This window comes from Epinephelus fuscoguttatus, linkage group LG15 (assembly GCF_011397635.1).
Source record: "Epinephelus fuscoguttatus linkage group LG15, E.fuscoguttatus.final_Chr_v1".
Classification (NCBI taxonomy): domain Eukaryota; kingdom Metazoa; phylum Chordata; class Actinopteri; order Perciformes; family Serranidae; genus Epinephelus; species Epinephelus fuscoguttatus.
In genome coordinates this window covers 3,711,205-3,730,089 of record NC_064766.1, presented here as the reverse complement: position 1 = coordinate 3,730,089, position 18,885 = coordinate 3,711,205, and the positions used below count along the sequence as shown (strand labels likewise).

Genomic DNA, 18,885 nt, shown 5'->3' with positions numbered 1-18,885 from the left:
ACCATTTTCGATACAGCAGCAAAAAATTAAGAGGCATGTCATTTTTTAAATAAAGATCAGAACAGTAACATCAATGATAACAACAAAAAATCCCCCCAAAATAAATAACAACCAGAAACAAGATCTGTCCATACAAATGTATTTATCTACAGCCCTGTTTATTTTCTGTGCTTCTGGTGAATTGGCACCATATTTTCGTTGCTGATCAAATAGAGTTGGTAGTTTAGGCTCAGGATGCTCCTGTTTCTACCTCACTATGTGATCAGAGAACCAGGGGTTAGGGGAGAAACCACACGTTTTTTCAGCTCCAATCTGTGACTTTACAGTTAACATAACTTTTCAGACACACATCATTGTGTTGTCCTGTTAAACTAACATTGTCTATTAATGTTACAGACGGGCATGACTGAGTTTTCTGCTTAGCTCCCACATTAACGTTAGAAGTTATATTTTAGTTTGATGCTGGCGACACCAGCTGCTAAGCTGCTAGTGAGGGGAGGGGCTGTACCTGCCGTCTGCAGCGTGCTGTGTTCACTTCACTAAATATTTCCAAAGAGCGCTTTTTCCTTTATCATTTTTGACCAAAACTGGCTGCTCTGATCCTCCTGCAGCTGCACTGGCCATATTACAGCAACAAAAACGTCTGTATGCATGCACAGCGACGACAACAAGCCGGGTTGCAGCGAGGGCTCTGTGCCTGCCAGACGCTGCCTGCACAGCACATGTCCGTCGGACCCGTCATGCGCACCTGACAGGCGTTGAGGTGGCGTGCACTGTTAGTATCGATACTTTTGTAAATTAGTATTGTATCCGGATACAGCGTTTGGGTATCGATACTTTTCAGAGTATCAATACTTTTGACAACCCTAGTATGAATACTAGATTCCATTTCTGCCAATAGATGACCCTAAATCCTACACACTGGACCTTTTTAAGGTAGGTGATTTATTTTTTTAAAGTGTCATGCACCAAAAAGTGCCCAGCCTGCATGGGCTTACAAAACTCTACAAACATAACAAACAGGAGAAGTAACATGATAAGAGCAAAAGAACATATAATACACCTCCATGCATGTCAAAGTCAAACAGTATCAAAGCCTGTATGAACATCCCACAATCAGACACCACACAGCACAAATACATTTGTTGACATTTTAATGACTTACTACAAAGTTGGAGGGGCATGCCTAACTTTGGTTGACTATTGGAGGTAGGGTGAAGACACAGACCCGCTTTGTGGTGCCATCGCTGCCATTGCTGAAGTCTTCAAGCTGACTGACCCCACACTGCTGTTCCTGGAGGTCACCACTCTAGTGTCCAAATATCCTGACATCAGGTACACATGGTCACACTCAACTTAACAAACCTACAATGCATGCACTACCTTTTTTATTGTTTTACATTTAGCATTACAATTTTACTGTGATTAGGTGATCATCAAAAAGCAGGTTGAATGCCACATTGCCTAAACATTAACACTAAGGTTTTTTGGCCCTCCCTCTCTCCGTAGGGAGGAACACATCCAGGCGTTGCTGGCAGTGCGTGGTGATGCCAGCAGGGAAATGCGCCAGATGATCATTGGGACTCTCAGCGAAAACAAAGTATCCTACGCTGGTGTCACACAGCCCATCTTCAAAGACATCAGTGTGCCCACTATAACCATGACCACCATGACTACCATGACCTCCATGGCCACTGCAAAGCTTCTCAAATAAAGCCAATAATCACAACACTGTTTCCACCTTCAGCACCTTCAGACATGATAACTTAGAAAACTTGTTTTTCCAGACATTTAATTACTTAGATTTTTTTAATGCAGTGTGCTGTGTTTCTGTCCTCAACCTTTGTGTGCTCTTCTGTTGTCATCCTGATCACTTCTGCTTCAAGAAAATAATAAAATTATAGTTGTAATATTGTGTGGTAAAACTACTAATTGGAGGTTAAAGCATCACTGGATGCTTTTTTCTTGTCCTTCTCCACTTTCTTTCTTCTCCAGCTTTTCCACCACCACTACTGTAGTTTTAATTTGTGCATAGATTAGTGTTGTGTCGTTCGCGAACGAATTGTTCAAAAGAGCAAATCTGTTGCATGAACGTACTGAAATGAATCACTTCCAGAACTGATTTGTTCATTTCTCAGTTCAGTTGAGCTCAGCAGCGACCGTGCAGGCCGATGGTGGAACTGCCGATTTGGTCCGTGTGAATGATGAATCCACTCGCAAGTCACGAGGCAGCCAGGGTCCAGGGAGGGACTGCCTACTGCGTGACTAATCACCTGTTGAACGAATCACTCTGTGAACAACATAACCACGATCCCTGAGTGATTCAAATCATTTACCTCACAGCCATTTTCTCCAAGCCAGCAGCTAATGTAGCCAGGAGTCATGCCACATGAATACAATCACACACCTCCCCAATGTTTTAACAGACTTAGTTTCCATATAAACAAACTTAAAGGAGCTATATGTAAGAAATCTAAAGCAAATAGTCGTAAAATCCTCCTAATATGTCACAGAGACTAAGGAATAATGTTCATATAACATATTGATCTCACTGACAACAATAGTACAGCCAAAATATTCGCATTTAAAAAAATATTTTACGTTCAGCAAATCATGTTTATGTTTTGAATTTGTGTTTTGGCCTGTTGCGCCACACACCGCCATCTACCAGTCACGCAGTCAGTAGAGTCTCAGCATCAGTTACAGTTACGACTGAGCTACAGCAGCACAGCAAGCAGCATTAGCAGTGTCCCAGTACATAGCATTAGCAGCCGGCTCCTCAGCTGTATCCCAGCAGCAGCATTAGCAGTGTCCCAGTACGTAGCATTAGCAGCCGGCTCCTCAGCTGTATCCCAGCAGCAGCATTAGCAGTGTCCCAGTACGTAGCATTAGCAGCCGGCTCCTCAGCTGTATCCCGGCAGCAGCGTTAGCAGCAGAGAAGCCGGACTTGCTCGAACAGTCCGCTGGAAAAACGAAGATCAAGGACGCGGTGACGCGGCCCTGCCACGGCAGCCACCCGTGGGCAAACAAATCAGTCTCCAGCGTGCTGCTGTCCAGCAACCTCGAATCTGTAGGGGAGGGGGGGGCGGACACGACTCACGGCAGTATTGTGAGTTTGAGTGCAGTAACCGTTTTGGCCACATTCTTACATACAGCGCCTTTAAAAGGTTAGGCTGGCCAGTAATGAGATATACCAGTGCAGGGCAGATGCAGCAGCATCTGTAATTACACATCATCATGTATTAGTTGATTATATTTTGTATTAATAATGTTAATCCTCAAAAATAACTAAAGCAGACAAGTAAATGTGGTGGAGTACAATACTACCCTCTGAGATGAACAGGAGTATCAGTAGCGTTAAATTGAAATTGAAACATCATAAATCATAGTTAATGTGGGGGAGAGAAAACTTTTGGGGGGTAAATAATACGCCAGAGAGCATAAAGAGCATAAAAAGCATCAAAATAGAGCTTGTTCCATGAAAAAAAAATCTTAGGGTCCGGGCTAAGCCCCCAATGTCCTCAAATCCGAGAAACGCCCCTGGTGAGGAAATATGTGACGGTGATTAAAATAGCCTATGTCACGGTTGCTGTCCAAGGTGCTGATCCTGGGACAGCCCCGGAGGTGGGAGCGACTTCCAGAAGATGGCAGCAATGCGAGCAGGCAGCTGTTAAACATTTGAGGAGGAGAAGAAGAAGAAGATGGTGGAGTCAGAAACAGGACGTTGCGTCTAATCTGAAAACCTGCAGATTGCTGAACATGAATAAACCTGTTTAGGTTCTGACACAACCTAAATAACAGGCAGTCTGTCTGACCTCCATATCTGCTGAGAGCACGGACAGCTGGACTTGAATTGGGTAAGAGCGTTTGACAACACAGCTACTGTGGCTACTGATGTTGACTGCTGAGCAGAGCTAAGCTAACGCTGTAACGTTAACCATCTTACGGTAGGTTCGTTAAGATCAGCAGCTAACAGCAGCTACAGCCAAAAACAAAACCAGCTCAGTGAGATAATGATCTTCATTTAAAACTGTTAGACATCTTCTGTCTTTAAGCTGTGCTGTAAGTAGTTCCCGTTAACGCTACCGTTCAAGGCGCTTTGTGTTTATTAATGTTTGCTAGCTAGCAGGGTCACAGAGTCAGTCATAAAGCTGAACCGGGATGTGTCGCCGTTAGGTTTACACGGTTGGTGTTAAGTCATTCAGTTAGCTAAGTCTTAGTTACATTTTTTCAAATTAACGATGTAATTGACCTTAAAGTTTTATCTTGTCGTAATGAATCAGTAAACAGACACAGTTCAGTTGTTATTACATGCCCAGCATCTCTACTGCGGTTATTGTCAGTTGTTGGTACAACAGTCAATATGGAGCATCCATACTACAGAGAGCTCTAGGGCTGAGAGGAGCTGTTGTACTTAGTTGTAAACAAGACGAGGATTATTAACGTTACAGAAAAGTTCTTAAGAAAGTGCATGTGATTGATGTAAGCATTGTGGCATGACTTTGCTGCAACATTTGACATGATTCGCATTGTGTAAAAGCATTTAAAAATGATCTCCCTGTAGTTAAGAGCTGCAGAAATCTTTAACCTGTATTGCACACACACACACACACACACACACGTGTGTATATACATGTGTAATATGTGTATGTATAATAAATTCCAGTTTCAATGTACAGTAGGGTTGCAAGGTATAAGGTGATAGAAAAGTTGACAGTTATCATACCACGTACATTTACTTATCTATTGTATTGTCAAACAATGCAACTGGACGGAGAATCTCCGCTTTATTTTAGTTATTTTCAAAGTGGAGACTTTTTTGTACACATACTTCCATTAAAGAAATGTTCACAAGTTTCATTTATAATAATTAAACATTTGCTCAACCAAAAATAAGCCTTCCATTTTCACTCCTCAAAGGGTCATTCTGACTGATACTATACATTTTGTAATACCATGATATGATAAAGCTGTGATATTTTCTGAGACAGTTATCATGCCGTGAAAATCTCATACTGTTGCACCCCTAATGTACAGTCATGGCAACATTGTAAGTATTGGCTCTAAAATACTTAAAATCTCAACTCATTAGTGCACCAAACTTCCCACACATCACAGTGAGCCTTATGTTAAGTTGATCAGTGTACAGTACTGAGCATTTTGATAAGAATAGTGTTGATGCTGCATACAGGGATAACATAACACTGTGCATTAGTACATTACATTGTAATAACATTATAAACTGTATATGTCATCACAGAATTATGCAAACTTGAACAAGTGTGCAGTTGTGAGCTTTCTGAAATTTAAATAGCGTTTGCACTGTATACAATGATTGACACATAAATACAATATGGTAACCAACAAGACAAATCATCATCTACAAAGAATCCTGTTGAGTTTAAGGACAGTGACAAAGTCATCAAAATTTGGTTCTTGAGAGTCCTCATTGTCCTCTTTGAATGAGTTCCACCTTTTTCGTTTTAGCTGCTGCTTTAGACCAGTTCAGACTGACTCTGTGTACCAGAGGCTCCATTATATCCCAGTAGCTACAAAGGAGCCTTTGTTAAACACATGCACATTAAAATGAAACAATGTAAGAAGAGAACATCTCTCTCTTTGGTGGAGCTGCACATGGCGCAGCTGGGAGAAGTTTACCTAGGAGGCCTTCTACCAGAAATTGAGCTCTTGGCTAAGGTTAGGAGAAAAAAAATGGTGGTTTTGGTTAAAATGAATACATAGATTTCTGTTAGAAAGGGCTCTCTGGGAGGAAGCCTGTAAGAAAAAAACTCCTCCCATGTGCACTAACAGCACAGAGACATAGGCAACCTGTGATAAGGGGGCACAAGTAGACTTAGTTATAACAGATCACAAGCCAAAATGTTGCTTTACTTCACACATTTTATCATGTCCTATCCTACATTGTCAAATTTGTTAATTAAAACATAGGGCTGGATATGAAAAAAAAAAAAAAAACACAATATTTTTGAACAAATACCTGGATATTGATGCTGTGATGATATTGTAGAATTGACTGGTGCTTTCACAAAATACTTGAACATGATGAGATTATTGATAAATAATCATCAGTAATGTGGATATAATACATAAGTGAGTAAAACGAAATAATAGAACAGTGTGGTTCACACAATTAGGCTACATCATTTTAATGTAATGCAACTTTTAAAACAGGACAACACTTAGCATATTACCATATCCAAAATCTAAGACAATATCTAGTCTCATTTCACATTATCAATATAATCTATTGCCCTATTATGTTCTATTATGTTTGAAACCACTATCACAATATTAACAAAATAGTTTTCCAAAATATAATGTATTACACAAGGGTAAATGTATGCACAAAGTCATATGTACAGTAATACAAATGATGTTCAGCCAAATGAACTTTGTTGCACTGTTACCAAACACTTGTAATGTGTAAAACACAAATTGCAGTAACTCCCTATATTAGTTTTTAATCACATTATATTGTCAATTCTAATATTCTTTTGGATCTAACTTTAGCTCTTCTTAGTAAAATCAATACACTGATATTGTTGAATATATAGATTATGTAAAATTAATGTAATACTCCACTAACATAGTTGTGCCCAGTATTAATTTTTACAACTATTTTAGATTTAGTCTTGAGACAAAAATGCTTGTTAGTTTTGGTCACATTTTAGACACTTTTATCTTTCGTAGTTTAAGTCGATGAAAATTCAAAACATTTTTGTCAACTTTTAGTCATTATGTCACAAATAATTCTGAGACAACTAGGATTTGTACCCAGGTTCATTGTAAACTTATCTGACTTATCCATCTCACTGTTTAGAAGCAAAAACTTACTTAATTAAAGTTCTCTCTTAATCTGCAGCATGTTAGTCTGGAGATTTAAACTCATGTCCTCTCACAGAGTTGGTGATTACAACTAAACCCTCATCTCTGTCAGAGAAATCTGATGTGAGTTCAGACTGTTTACTTATAGCACAGCTACACTGACAGATAACTGAGCCTCCTACCTGCCTGTCAAACAGCATCAAACCATAAACCTTCAGTCCAGACTGAGTGGAGTCCTGCGGGGATCAGCTGTGAAGTCCGGCAGCTGGTGGCTGCTTGCTCCACTGCCATTAAGCGGCTAACAATCAGAGCTGCTAACAGCCACCACTGCAACTAACAAACTCCACAAGTCTATTCAGCAGCTCCACCATCCATGGTCAGACACACATGGCTGATTTTTTACAGCTACAGCTCACACCACACACCAATGGCTGATGTTGCTGCAATGTGACTGTGTTTTTGCTGGCTAGTGAAATATGATGCAGACTATTTACTGGAGTTTACAACCCTGTGGCATTTTAAGATAATTGTAAGCACAGCCATTCTTGGCTTTCAATGTCTGATAGTCCACTAGTAACATTTTCGTCATGTATCATCAACAAAAATGAAACATAGATTTCGTCTTAGTTTTTATTATCAAGATCTATTTGTAGCTCATCATCATCTCATTTTTATCATGGAAAAAAAGTCTAAAAAATTAACACTGGTTGTGCCATCACAGAGATGCTGTAAAATAGTTGAGGACAACAGTCCAGTCTGATTTGACACAGGTGATGTTATGCAGCTCATATAGTTCATGGTACTGACAGTCACGAGTGCTGTGTTGGCATTTGGCTGGCAGGTATATTAGTTTAAAGCTACTGTCTGTGTAATACTAGCACTGTGCATGTATATATACTGTACAGAAGTGAAGCTTCTGTCTGTTCATGTCATCCATCTTTATAAACAGTCTATGCACTGGCAGGGTTCGAAATTAGCAACAGATTTGCTTTACTCTCCAGCCAATAAAAACAATGGTAATCTATTGAATTGCTGGGGTAGTTTGGAATCTACCAGCCACAGGTGGACAAAAAAGTTAATTTCCAACCCAGAACACTAGTTAGCAGCTCTTTTTGTTCTTTCAGGTTCATCAGGCTCACTGAAGTTCTTCCCTGCATCCACTCATCATGGTGGACTACTACCAGGTTTTAGGAGTTCGGAGAGATTCGTCTGCAGAGGACATAAAGAAAGCGTGAGTTGCTAAATGTTTTTAAATTTTATATCTTAGCTGTGATGTTCTAAAACACTTCAGCAGATATCTACACAGCAGTTCTATCATCTTGTTGTCCTCCAAAGGCCCTGGCTGGCAGCTATACCACTAATGAATGAATATCTGTAGGCTGGTCCTTTGGAGCTTCAACAACAAAACTACTGTGTTAGTTCAAACTAACAGAGTAATCAATCTGCAGCTCACAATTAAAGAGTCTCAAGGGACACATTTGTAAAGCAGTGAGTGGATCTGAGATTTACGGATTCCTGTGCTCAGCGTCTTCAAGCTGCTCATTTTCAGCTCCAGCTGATTGTTTTCTTCTGATGTAGACTCCAACTAAGAGTGGGACGAAATGCACTGTGTTTGAGTTGGGACTAAGTAGAGTAAATCTTTAATGTCACCTGGGGGCAATGTGGCTGGAGAGGTGACATCTGTTATTACTCCAAGTAACATCAGGCTACCTCCCAGTGTGCGTCATTAACTTTTAGCTGCCATAAAGAGCTGAGTCTAACAGACATATATGGGCACATCCTGCTGAAAAGTGTTAGCCAAAAACTTCAGGTAAAGTTTTAATTCTCTTCCGGAGGGCTCACAGATCATGATTTGCAGAGGGATTAAAGTTTATTTTGTGCTAATTCATAAATATGATCATCTAACTTCCCAACTTATTATGTATAATACACAGGACCTCCTTCAACTCTTTTCATGTTCAGCTTTCTTGTTTTATTCAGTGTTGTTCCTCATCAATTACTGACAACTTTATTACTGAGCATTTTTTTCACACATTTTTTTCTCTTTCATCAAACAAAATAAAATCAAGGTGTGACAAACGTAAGATGAATTAACTAACATTGTTCATTTTTATTTAAATGAACTTTCCAATAGCAGTGGAGTTGCTAAAAATACTGAAATAAAAGGACCAGATTTAATGAATTTTTCATGTATAACATTTTTAACATCTAAAGGTTTTTATATAAATGCTTTACCAGGGAAAAGTCTCATGGAGATTAAACGTCTCCTTTTCTCGAATTACCCAGGCAAGAGGGCAGCAACAAGTACAACTGTTACACACTACAAAAACAAAACAAAACAAACAAACAAAAAAAAACATGTTATAATGTTATAATGCATAAACAGGTAAAATTTCAGGTAAATCAGGCTCAAGGTTCAAGATTTCTTTATTTGTACCTGAGTGTAAATATGTTGGTGCAGATGTTAAATTCAGTATTCCAAAACAGGATATGACAGCAATACAGATTTAAAGGACAATTATTACGAAATACATTAAAACAAGTATCGTTAACTATCAAAATAGTATAAAAGTATTAGAACTCTCATGAATGTCATGACAAAGTGCTTCTACATACATACACACACACTCACCCACTCTCTGAAGCTTAAAATGAACATTTTGGAGCAGTCACATTGACCAAGCATGCTACTTTCATGATGCCTTAAAATTGGCTTAAAAGCCTCCATAGTGAATCAGCTCAGACAATTTCAGATCCTTGTGTACACTATTGCAAGGAGTAGGGGCAGCATGTGTAAAAGTTTTTTTTTTTTTTTTTGGTTCTGTTCCAACCTTGGGAACCATCATCTGTACAACATTCTAAGAACACAGGCCATGTTGATTATGGTTTTTACAAATGTAAAAAAGAAACCAACCCAGAGAGAGTTTTCTGTAATGTCCAAATCCTTCTGCTATTCCTGGTTAATTTTGGTGATTTAAGTGGTTACGAGTTAAGAGTTTTTTACTCCAAACCCTAACCCTATTTAGTAGCACCCTGTGATTGATCATTTGTAATATTTAAAACTTTTTTCTATTGTGTTTCCTCTGGCAGCTTTACATTTAAAGGCATCCTGTGGTTTACCAGTTGAACTGTGCTAAAAGGAAACTTTGGTATTCCTGAACCTGGACCCTGTTTTTGCATGTTTTTGTGCCAAAGTGACTAATGGAGACAACATTTTTTGACATTGGTCTAGAGAGAGCGCTGCAGCTGCAGCTGCAGCTGCAGCGGTGAAACAGTAACAGAAACAATGTAATCCCTGTGATATCCCTACTCCCTATCCCTAATTGTGCACCTTTTTATTTAGTCAACTAAAAGTTTGTGTTTGTCACTGACAGGCCCAGATTGTTATCTATAGTGTCTGACAACAATACGGAAAAGACCATACAGAGAAATGAAACTTTTTTCCTTACCTATCTCTGCTCTGGTTTGTTAGTGTGACCAAGTCTTGCTCAAGGAGAAGTCACATTCTGAAATCTTGCGGACTTTGATACATTGTTGCTAAATATTGAAACAGGTAAATATACGGTCATGACATTATAAATCTTTTAGATAACACTAAGGCTGGCTGTATACTTGCTTTTTAACTGTAGGTTTGCGTAGACAATTGGCTGCGTCGTGAATGGAATTTTTCACATACTTGCACCACACATGTTATTGCAGGATTCCACTAGAGGGCACACCAGAGAATTTAAACCGTATAGAACTTCAAGATTTGCACAATGTAAACAATAAACACAGCAACACTCAAGGAGATGTATTGTTAATTCTGACATCAGCGCAGATCACGGCAGAAAAAGTGACAGCAGCACCATTGTGTGTATAAAGCACATCTAAACAATGGTGAGTTTTTTTCTATCATTCCGCCAACACTGCCCAGACTGTTAATGGGTGCATTACAGCACACATGGCTTAATAGCGACAGTATCAAACACAAGTACACAAATTAGCTTTATTCCATGTTCATTAAAACACCTGGAAAAGTCATGGAATTAGAAAAATAAAAATAAATTGTTACAGTAATCATCCGAGGATAACCTTCCGCGTGACGTAACATAAGGGCATTTTAGAACAAGACTTCTCATTGAGCAACATGTGGTTACATACAGTAACAGGCCGGATCAGCACAAAGTAATAAAAAAACATTACATTTCTTTGTAGGATCCTTTCCATATTGTTACCAGACACAATCTGAGTCTCTCAGTGGCAAAAACAAACACTTTTAGTGGACATAGGTCGACAGCAAACATCTGCCTTTGGGGATTACTTTGCATCTTTTGCGTCGCTGCTGGGCCAATTTCAAAACTTGTACAAAAACATGGTAAATTGGATCCAGGTTGAAAAACAGCTAAGCTTCCTTTAATGTGAAGCATTAAGCATAAGCAGTTCATGAGCACAGTTTGTTGTCTTACTCTTCTTCCTTCTGTCCTCATGCAGCTACAGAAAGCTGGCATTGAGGTGGCACCCTGATAAAAACCCAGAGAACAAGGAGGAGGCTGAGAAGAAGTTTAAGGAGCTGTCAGAGGCATATGAAGTTCTGTCTGATGGTTTGTACCACAACTCTCTGTACAAGTCTGCAAATAAACACTGTACAGCAGTTGATGGAGTAAAGCTGATACCAACAAAGTTTCTCTTCCTTCTCTGGCTCCTCCTGTTACTGACTTTCTGTTGTGGTTCTACTTTGAGATTTTTCTCTTTCCTCTTCCAGCCAACAAGAGGAGCATATATGATCGCTATGGCAAAGAGGGACTGACAGGGAACAATGGAGGAAGAGGTAACTGCTCCTTTTCAGGAAAGCTTAAAACTGAAATAATTTATTTTTGTAGTCTGTGTGGACAAATGGTTTTAGTTTGAAAGAAACTGTTTTTATCAAACATGACAAGATTTCCAGGTCACTTTTACAGGATGTTTCACTGCTTCTATGTGCATTTTCACTTTTGCATAAAAAAACTTTTAGTGGAAAAATTATAAATAGAAATTTCGAAATATTGCAAATAAGTTTTTATGCTTGGAGGAGGTGGAAAAGTTGGTGTATTGATAAAAGGTAGATGCGACTAAGTGCAATGGTTTCGAGAGGCATCGGTCTGCAGAGCTGGAGAGACACAGTTTTAGACCTGTACACGTACACACTTTTATGTTGTGTGGACAGAGATTCTTAAATATATTTTAAAGGTTGTTACTGTAAATATAACATCAGCCTTGTGTTTGCAATTGCCTGTTAAAAGTGGAAGTGGAAAACTTTTCCACTAGCTAGTACACTAGCTAATATAACATCAGCCTTGTGTTTGCAATTGCCTGTTAAAAGTGGAAGTGGAAAACTTTTCCACTAGCTAGTACACTAGCTCGCTAGCTATGAAGCTACTGCTGTCTGCTTATCAACTCTTTGATAATGGATTTTTACAGAATACAGCAACTTTTGCCACTGCTCATTTTAGAAGGATCACCGCAAGGAAATTGATTCTTTGTTTAGATGATCAAACAGAAAATGGATCATAGATATATGTTGGCTTTGGCTGCCGGCTTATGCTAGTGTAGCTTGTTACTTTAAAAGTTGCCTTTTTCCACTTCAAAATGTTCATTTAAAACATTGCTGTCTGTTGATACTTTGACTGTTGATTGGTTAATGCTAGACTGTCTTCTGGTCTGGAGGAACAAGTCCGCTTGACCCGAAGGCAGAGGCATGAAACCCTTGGGGACAAAAATGACAAGTGGCCTGGCTTTAAGCCCCTAAGTAGCCTGGCAGTGTTAGCTTGTGTAAAAAATTACTGACAGTTCCTCCACCCTCTTGAACTTGCGCATGGGCATGTCTGAAACTAGGCCTGGGCCTCACGCATACGTATGTCTAAAACTGTGGGTCTGTTGGGGCTCTACAGCTCTGCAGGTTGATGATTTAAATGATGTAAAATCATGACGCACCATCGTTGTATAGGCCAATAGCTCTCTGTGTTCTCTCTGGAGTAGGGTTGCAAATTGTAAGCACTTTCCTTAATCGAGCACTGGTAATATTAATGATCAGTTCCTCGATTTATCCTGTTTTAAAAACAACATAAAAACTTAATTCATACACAACAATGTCAGATATGTTTTTTTTCCTCAATCAAAGCTTTATTTCTACAAAAACATAATGCATATTTTCTGACAGTATTGCATAGCCTATTAAACATGAAGATGTGCAGGCCTAAACTTAATATGAAGCATACTGAATAACAGATTACATGCAAAGCACGCTCATAAAAATTGCTCAGGCTAATAAAGCCTTACAAAAAAAAAAAACGCTCAAACATGTAATGCTGCAACATTAGAAAAGAACGTTAAAAAAATGATCTCAGACTCACAGCGTCGTGATTTCTGTCTACTTGTTCTTGTTGAGGAAAATTAGCATGTCATTAAAACTTTTAAAAACTCATCTTGCAAACAGTTGTGCTACTTCCTCAAAAATCACAGTATTTATTTAATGTCAGTGTTTGTAGCAGTTACAGTTCAAAAAGAGTTCTGTGCCTTATACCAGAAAGAAGAGCTGCACACTTGCGGTTATAGTCTGAACCTTCTGCAAAACATTCTATCAAACAGACTTCTGTCTGACTGCTCTGATAAGATTAGACATTTTTTTTATATTCCAACAGAATTGTAGTGCAGCCTCTGCAGCACTAAGTATTATAATGGTGGGAAATAAAAGCTGACCCAGCAGTTTTGAATAGATTTTGTTATTATTTGTTTCTGCTCTGTGTTTATCACTTTTAAATGACATGCTGTTTCAGGGGGCCATTTCCACAACGGAGATCATTTCCATGAACCATTCACATTCCGCAACCCAGACGACGTCTTCAGGGAATTCTTTGGAGGCAGTGACCCATTTGCAGACTTTTTTGGTAATCAGTCAGTTTATTTGTCACATGAAATCATGTCAGGTACAATTCCAGTGAAATGTAATCCTGCCAGTTTCTTCATTTTGTGAATTAAAATGGTGTAATAATAAATCAAAGTCTATGGTTTGTGAGGTAAGGGGGTTGCAGTCTCAGGCATCTGCACCAGTGTTGATTTACTTTACTCCTCACACTCCTTTTGTTTCCTGTCCTGCTCTCTTAGGTGCAGATCCATTTAGTGATGATCCATTTTTTGGCAGTGGCCGGCGGCACCAAAGTCGGGCAAACCGCAGCCACCGGACAGGTGGCTCATTTTTCGGGGGCTTTGTTGGTTTTCCTCCCTTTGGTGCTGGCTTCACACCTTTTGACCCAGGTGAGATGTGCACCAGTGAATATATAAAAAAGTTATGGAACACACAAGCAGAAAAATCACACAGTGTTTGCAAACCACCTGTCTAAATGAGACTGTCTTTCTCTGTCCTGTTTATCTCAGGCTTTGGTTCTTTTGGCTCTATGAGCACCATGGGTCATATGGGTCACATGGGTCACATGACAACCATGGGCAGTCTGGGAGGTGGAGGCTTCACTTCTTTTTCCTCCACTTCCTTTGGAGGAGGAGGAGGTGGAGGAGGAATGGGCAACTTCCGCTCTGTGTCCACCTCCACCAAGATCATCAATGGCAGGAAGATCACTACTAAAAGGTAGATACTAGCCAGCTGGGGTACCACAGTGATTAGAAACTGTGTTTGTAAACTTTTATACTTTCTCTACACAGCAGCACAGTATGCATGGTATGACTTTATTTATTCTTTGCTGTCTAGTAAAGATTAAGCGATGTACAATAGTAGACAGACATTAGACATGTAGAAAACCTAAAATTCATCCAGTATTACTGAAATATTAACCAAACCCCAAAGAAGCAAAAAAAATTGCTTGACGGGATAGTTCAGATATTTTAAAATAGGGTTGTCTGAGGTAATTTTCCATAGTCACGTTATCACATACAATACATGTCAGTCAGCACACCCCCAGTTTGGAGACGTAGGCTGGTGTACTGACCCAGAAGGTAAGCAGTGTACTGTTGTGGAGGGGCAGCAGCAAAATGTATTTTAGCCACCTAAAAACAAAAAAAAGACATTAGTTTAAGTGTTTGCTATATTTAGAATAATCTCCCCGTGGTACTTTACCATCAGATAGCAATTTCAGATGAGAAACTGAAGCCGTTATATATCTCTCTAAAGCCAGACTCCTTTTGAGAAAAACAGTGATTTAACATCACTGAACACGGGAGCTGCCGGTGTCTCAACTGATTGGTTAGTTTGTGTTATTGTGTGACTTTGGTGTTTTAAAAGATGACTTCAGATTCATCGAAGTCACACAGTGACTGTTTAGCATGCTTAGATTATTGTTTTTCTCAATGGAGTCTGGTGGCTTTGACAAGAGTATAGATGGGGAACTGAAACTGTTACTGGCTACCCCGTCAGAATGGGCTGTTTGACAGAAGGGTAAAGTAGGTGAAAGTATTCAAAACATAGTGCATACTTAAACACTCAGTTTTTTTTTAGGTTTCTACACTTCTCTACACTGGGGACACGCTGACTAACATTGTATGTATGCAATACACTTACTACAGATAAGTACTCCATCCAGCCCTACTTCAAAAAATCCAAATGATCCCTTTAAAATCAGTTTAATTAACTAGGGAACACTTTGCATTGAACCAACTGAAAGTAGTTGAGGACATTCTTTTCTGTGCTGCAAAAGCGTGGTGGTCATGAGAGCTGAGCACACAGCAATTTTATAACACACAAGCAAAAACAAAATACATCTTCCCCACTTGGACAGCACATACATGGCATGTAGGAAAGAAATGCAAATAGATAAAGCACAACAAACTAGGAAACACATTTACCAATTTCGCAATACATAAGTGGCACAAAGAAACTTGCTGCAAATACAGAAAACAAGCACAGACAGAAACATTGTAAGTCATACACAACACAATGCAAACTTTCAGGAGACACTAAGAACTTATTAGACACACGTAACTGGTAAAAGGCTAACACTGTGTGGCTAATATCTTTAGTAATATCAGAATTATGCAATCCTTTAAACAAATATCTGTAGCTAATGTTGACTTCAGCAAATCACACCTCTGTAAGGAGCTGTACACATGCCACGTTTTTTGCACCCTCAAATCCATTGTTTTCAATGTAGATGCAAAAGCAATCACATGCCAGAGCGATGCTGTTCGGCACACACCTGATCCTAAGCGGCTGTTCTTCAGGGCGCAACGGCTGTGCCCTGAGATAACCTGGGTTCAACTTATTGAACACAGCAGTGCACACCGCATGTCATGGGACGGGGACCAAACAATCACAGCCGACAATAGGCCTACACACAAACAGTGCCTAGAAGAAGATCAATCCTGCACTCAGGATTTCAGGTAAATGGGCTATGATACGGTGCTTGTTAGGGTTGCTTAGCAACCTCAGACGCAACCTGCCATCATACTCTTGAAAGCTGTCACAGAAGAGGCACTAGAGTAGCACCCAGTGCCTGACCTCGCATTTTCCAGGTGGTTAAAGATGCGGCATGTGTACAGCACTTAACACCGTCTGTCTTTAAAGTCTGATGGAAACTTGTTCTTTATTTGTTTTTTGAAAGTGCAGTGTGTTGTTGTTAGCTGTTATGGCCACTATAGATATTTTATCTTTCCTCAATGCCAGCTGCTTACAGTCTGAATATCCAACATAATGGTTAAAGGTTAGTAGGTGGTCATATTTGTTAGGAAATGTATTTGGGGATCTGGGTTGCTTAGACTAGTGAGAATTGGAGGCATGTGTCCAGCTGCTCTCCAGCAGTGACTGCTCCCCCCCTGTGGACCAGATGACAAATATCACATAAGCATTGTAGCTCTTTCTGTAACTGTGCTGACATGTTTGAATAAAGCCATTACACAACATTTGCTCAATAGAGACCTTTGTCTGAATGACAAATAAACATCTGTTTAACGGATGAATGAAGCCAGCGATGTTCAAGTTTCCATGTCCTAATCATCAGCTGACAACATGCTTTTTTTCTTCTGATTAGGAGGATTTGTGCCAGTAAAGACTGGTTTAAACTCACATGTACATTCTCTCCTCTTCCTCACCCTCTCTTCTTCCAGAATTGTGGAGAATGGTCAGGAGCGGGTGGAGGTGGAGGAGGATGGGCAACTTCGGTCATTAACCATTAACGGTAAGGAGCAGCTGCTGCGACTGGAACACAAGTAAAGACAGAAGCATCATCTGCTGGAGAAGTGTTACCTCAGCACAAACATACCAACAAACTTGAGCTCCAAACAGAAGGAGAAAAAAAGCAACAAAACAATGTAATAATAGTGCTCTACTGTTGTTTGGATGTACATACTTAGGTTGTGTTTATTTCCCCTCATGTCCTCTCCCTGCTGACTCTCATTTGTTAACCAATGATTCAAATCAGACGATTTGGATGCAGACTTTTCTATGCATTTTGTTAATGTATTTCTGAATTGGAGCTGTCCTTATATTTTGGCTCAGGGTGGTGTTATTGTTTCAGTGTTTGGGACCACAGTATTGTTCTAATGTATATGACCAGAACCCTCCCTTCCTCCCCTCCTTATTCTTTCTGTATGCGCTCCACTGTGTGTCGGTCTTTGTGCAGACAGCACACACACTGTGTTCAGAAAACAAAGCATGACTTTGCTTTTTCATCTGAATAGTGAAAAAAACAAAAAGTGTTGAATTTGATTTTAAAAAGTGGGTAGGAATAACTGAAGCATCTTCCCCCTCTCTATTTACTGCTTGTCTAACCTCTTCTTAGTAATAATTCTTTTTTATTAAAAAAAATGCTGGTAGGATGAGTTATGCAATTTTATATGTTCTAATACCAATGTGTTTTTTGTTTATTTAATTATGCATGTACACCTTATGATGTTGAGTCTTAATGTTACAGCTGCATTATGATGCACAATTAATGGAAGGCATTCTATAAATGATATATGGATATAGAAGGAATTTTGTGTACTTTGTAAACCAATAAATCTGAGCTTCATCCTGTTTTCAGGATGCTAAAATCTGGCTGGTCTCTGCTCTGTGAGTCTGCAGTGAGTCACTTTAACAATCTGTTATCCAACTCTCAGGTGTCAAGAGTATCATCATAGGTAATAACTAGGGGTGGGGAAAAGATTGATACAGAATGGTATCACGATATTTTTGTGTGGCAATATAGTATCATCACATGGACGCCAAGTATTGATTTTGTATTCTATAAATTATTGTTTTCCAAATACAACTTAACTTTTGGTAGCCCAGTAGCATCATAAAATCAGTTACTGCAAATAAAAATGACTTAAGTGAGAAACAGTGTCTTAAGAGCAGTGATAATATTTTACCGTGGGGCCTCTGATGATTCCCACTCAGAGTAGTGGCCAAAGTGTCAGTACTCACAGATACATTAGATCTCATCATCAGGGCCCAGTTGTACAAAAAGTTTAATCTGGATCAGAATGATCTGGATTTTGAAATCCCATGTTTTGCTATTGCAGATCAGATGATCCATTTTACTTTTGTATCAGTTTTTCAACCCTCTGGGGACTGAGGGGGTCTCAGGGTGCTTTTTGTAGTCAGCACAAGTTAAGCTACAATAATATCTATGTAGTATTTATTTCATGATTATACTTTTTTAGAAGGAAACCGTGTAAATTAAACTTTTGTAAAAAGAAGTTTAAGAACTGTGCTATAATGTGTAAAAAAAAAAAAAAAAAAACATGACCTTACCCACTATGATGAATTTTTTAGGTCCCTTGAGGTGATTCTGACAAGTCTTAGGAATGTATGAAACAAAAACACTTTGATCTGCTCCACTGATTTGGGCAATTAAAGGGCTATCTAAAGATGTATCCTGTTGTTTTGGGATAAAGAGTTGCCAGCTGGAGGGGTAGTCCATCTTTTCACTGAAAATGCAAAAGGTGCTGTCCAGAGGTGAGGCCAGGTAAAGTGTCCCCGCCCCCCTCCCCCCAACACTCAGGGACACATTCACCCCCTTATCCCTTTCAAGAGTGAAGAAAAGAAAAAAGCTGAGAAAAGTCCTTTTGTGGCACTGATTTGAAGCAACAGTG

At 39.4% G+C, this 18,885-nt stretch overlaps 2 protein-coding genes across 2 annotated transcripts in view; both read left to right on the top strand.

Moving 5' to 3' along the window:
- The window catches only part of exoc3 (exocyst complex component 3), a 34,365-nt gene extending 32,455 nt beyond the window's left edge, over positions 1–1,910 (top strand). The window contains exons 15-16 of the mRNA XM_049599408.1: positions 1,214–1,335; positions 1,510–1,910. Coding sequence (XP_049455365.1) covers positions 1,214–1,335; positions 1,510–1,714 — 327 coding nt within the window. The 3' untranslated portion in view covers positions 1,715–1,910. The remainder of the gene's footprint in view (positions 1–1,213; positions 1,336–1,509) is intronic.
- A 1,240-nt stretch (positions 1,911–3,150) lies between these two features.
- On the top strand, positions 3,151–17,841 carry LOC125902831 (dnaJ homolog subfamily B member 6-like). The gene is made up of 8 exons (XM_049599461.1): positions 3,151–3,857; positions 7,971–8,077; positions 11,320–11,429; positions 11,591–11,656; positions 13,641–13,751; positions 13,969–14,118; positions 14,239–14,446; positions 16,915–17,841. Exons 2-8 carry the CDS (start codon positions 8,013–8,015, stop codon positions 17,018–17,020), a joined length of 816 nt encoding a protein of 271 aa, XP_049455418.1. The 5' UTR covers positions 3,151–3,857; positions 7,971–8,012; the 3' UTR covers positions 17,021–17,841.
- The last annotated feature ends 1,044 nt before the right edge of the window (positions 17,842–18,885 follow it).

Coding starts and splice junctions, on each gene's coding strand:
- LOC125902831 (XM_049599461.1), top strand. CDS start 8,013: ATGGTGGACTACTACCAGGTTTTAGGAGTTCGGAGAGATTCGTCTGCA. Junction 13,752..13,968: donor CCCATTTGCAGACTTTTTTG/GTAATCAGTCAG, acceptor CTGCTCTCTTAG/GTGCAGATCCATTTAGTGAT. Junction 14,447..16,914: donor AGGAAGATCACTACTAAAAG/GTAGATACTAGC, acceptor CTCTTCTTCCAG/AATTGTGGAGAATGGTCAGG.